This window comes from Blastomyces dermatitidis (genome assembly GCF_000003525.1).
Source record: "Blastomyces dermatitidis ER-3 genomic scaffold supercont1.6, whole genome shotgun sequence".
Taxonomy (NCBI): domain Eukaryota; kingdom Fungi; phylum Ascomycota; class Eurotiomycetes; order Onygenales; family Ajellomycetaceae; genus Blastomyces; species Blastomyces dermatitidis.
In genome coordinates, this window is record NW_025544779.1 from 622,010 (window position 1) to 623,573 (window position 1,564).

At 28.1% G+C, this 1,564-nt stretch overlaps 1 protein-coding gene across 1 annotated transcript; it reads right to left on the reverse strand.

The window, feature by feature from the left end:
* Positions 1-1,333: 1,333 nt before the first annotated feature.
* On the reverse strand, positions 1,334-1,564 carry BDCG_17194 (uncharacterized protein; the record flags this gene model as incomplete). Its single annotated transcript, XM_045426340.1, has 1 exon — positions 1,334-1,564. The coding sequence occupies one exon, from the start codon at positions 1,562-1,564 to the stop codon at positions 1,334-1,336; it is 231 nt and encodes a 76-aa protein (XP_045281397.1).

Consider the following 1,564-nt stretch of genomic DNA (forward strand, 5'->3'; position numbering starts at 1 on the left):
TGTCTCTTGATAAGTTCAGTTCTTATCAATGTAATATCATATAACTCTTATAAATGCAAGATTGTTTGTACTAGTTCATGCATTCACTGTGAGAGACACTCTTCAATGATTCTTCAACTCTGATTCTAGATGTTGTATATTGACTTTGTAGTGTGTCTCAAGGTTGGACAGAAGACAGAATTGATGTGAAATATGAAGATTTGAATTAAGCATTTGAAGAAGTGTTCAGAATTCAGGGTTTTCAATTGATTAAAGAGAAAGATTCAGAGATATACATATGTGAAGTAATTATTCATAGAAGTTATCAGATGAGAGTTATGAAATCAGAGTACTGATACAGAATCATTTTCACATGATTTTCTTCAAATTAGAAAGTTAGTATTATCAAAAATTGTTATCTGGTAGAGTAACTTACCAGCTCAGTAGTAATTTTCTGATTATTTTTCTTTTATTGTCTACATTCTGATGACTTCAAATGTCAGAAAATTTCTTCAGAGTTATGATCAGTTTATGATGAATGTTTCTGAATGAAGTTGCAGTGATTGCAGCAGAGAGATGACTCTTCAGTAATCTGCAATATAATCTGTTGATAATTATTTCATAATTCATCTTGATATTTGTGTTGAGTTTTTCATAAATTTCATGACCTGGAATCAGATGTGAAGAATGAAGTGATTATTCATCATAATTGAAAGAGAGCATTCTGTGTTGAATTGTAAATAATATAGACTTTGTGATTCACAGTGATTTCTTGAAGAGTTTATGAATCTTCAATAGAAGTAAAAGAAGTGAAAGAAGTGAATTCAGAAGACATGATAATAATTTGAGAAAGATGATAATTTATTTTCAATAACTGATCACTGATGTGTGTAAGAAGAATTAATATAAGAGAAAATAATCTTATTTCTTAGCTTAGTTATAATTTTAGTACTAACTCAGATTGAATATCATTAATATATAAAAGTAAATAAACAATCTTGATTAATCTCTGTCATATTTCTTGAAATATATTAATATTGTGAAAGAGAGTATTACTAAATTGCATTATCAGATAATATCATTAAAAATATATTAATATTGTGAATATCAATGTTGAAAAAATGTTAATACTTATACATTATAGTGATTTGTGAATCATGATAGTTAAATATATATATATATATATATATTATTCCTGACTTGATTACAACTTGTACAATAATTTTTAAAAACTCAAAATTAATTTCAATTATTAATAATTATGAACTTATAACTAACTAATATAAAAAGAAAAAAACTTTTTCTACTTATCATCTTTCTTCTCTTTCTCATTCTTCTTATCATTCTTTACAATTTACTTCTCATTCTTCTTCTCCTTCTTCTTCTTCTCATCTGAGATGATAATCATCTCAAAATCTCTCTCTACTGTCTTCTCAGAGAAGGGTTTCTGCTGCTCTCTCTCAGCCAGGTCAATCTGCATCTCAAAATCCCGCATTTCCTGGTCTACTATCTCAGGTTTCACCTCAGTGATAAGCAGATTGACATGCTCAGAGAGCAGGGCTGTCTTCTCAATGTTCTGAATCAT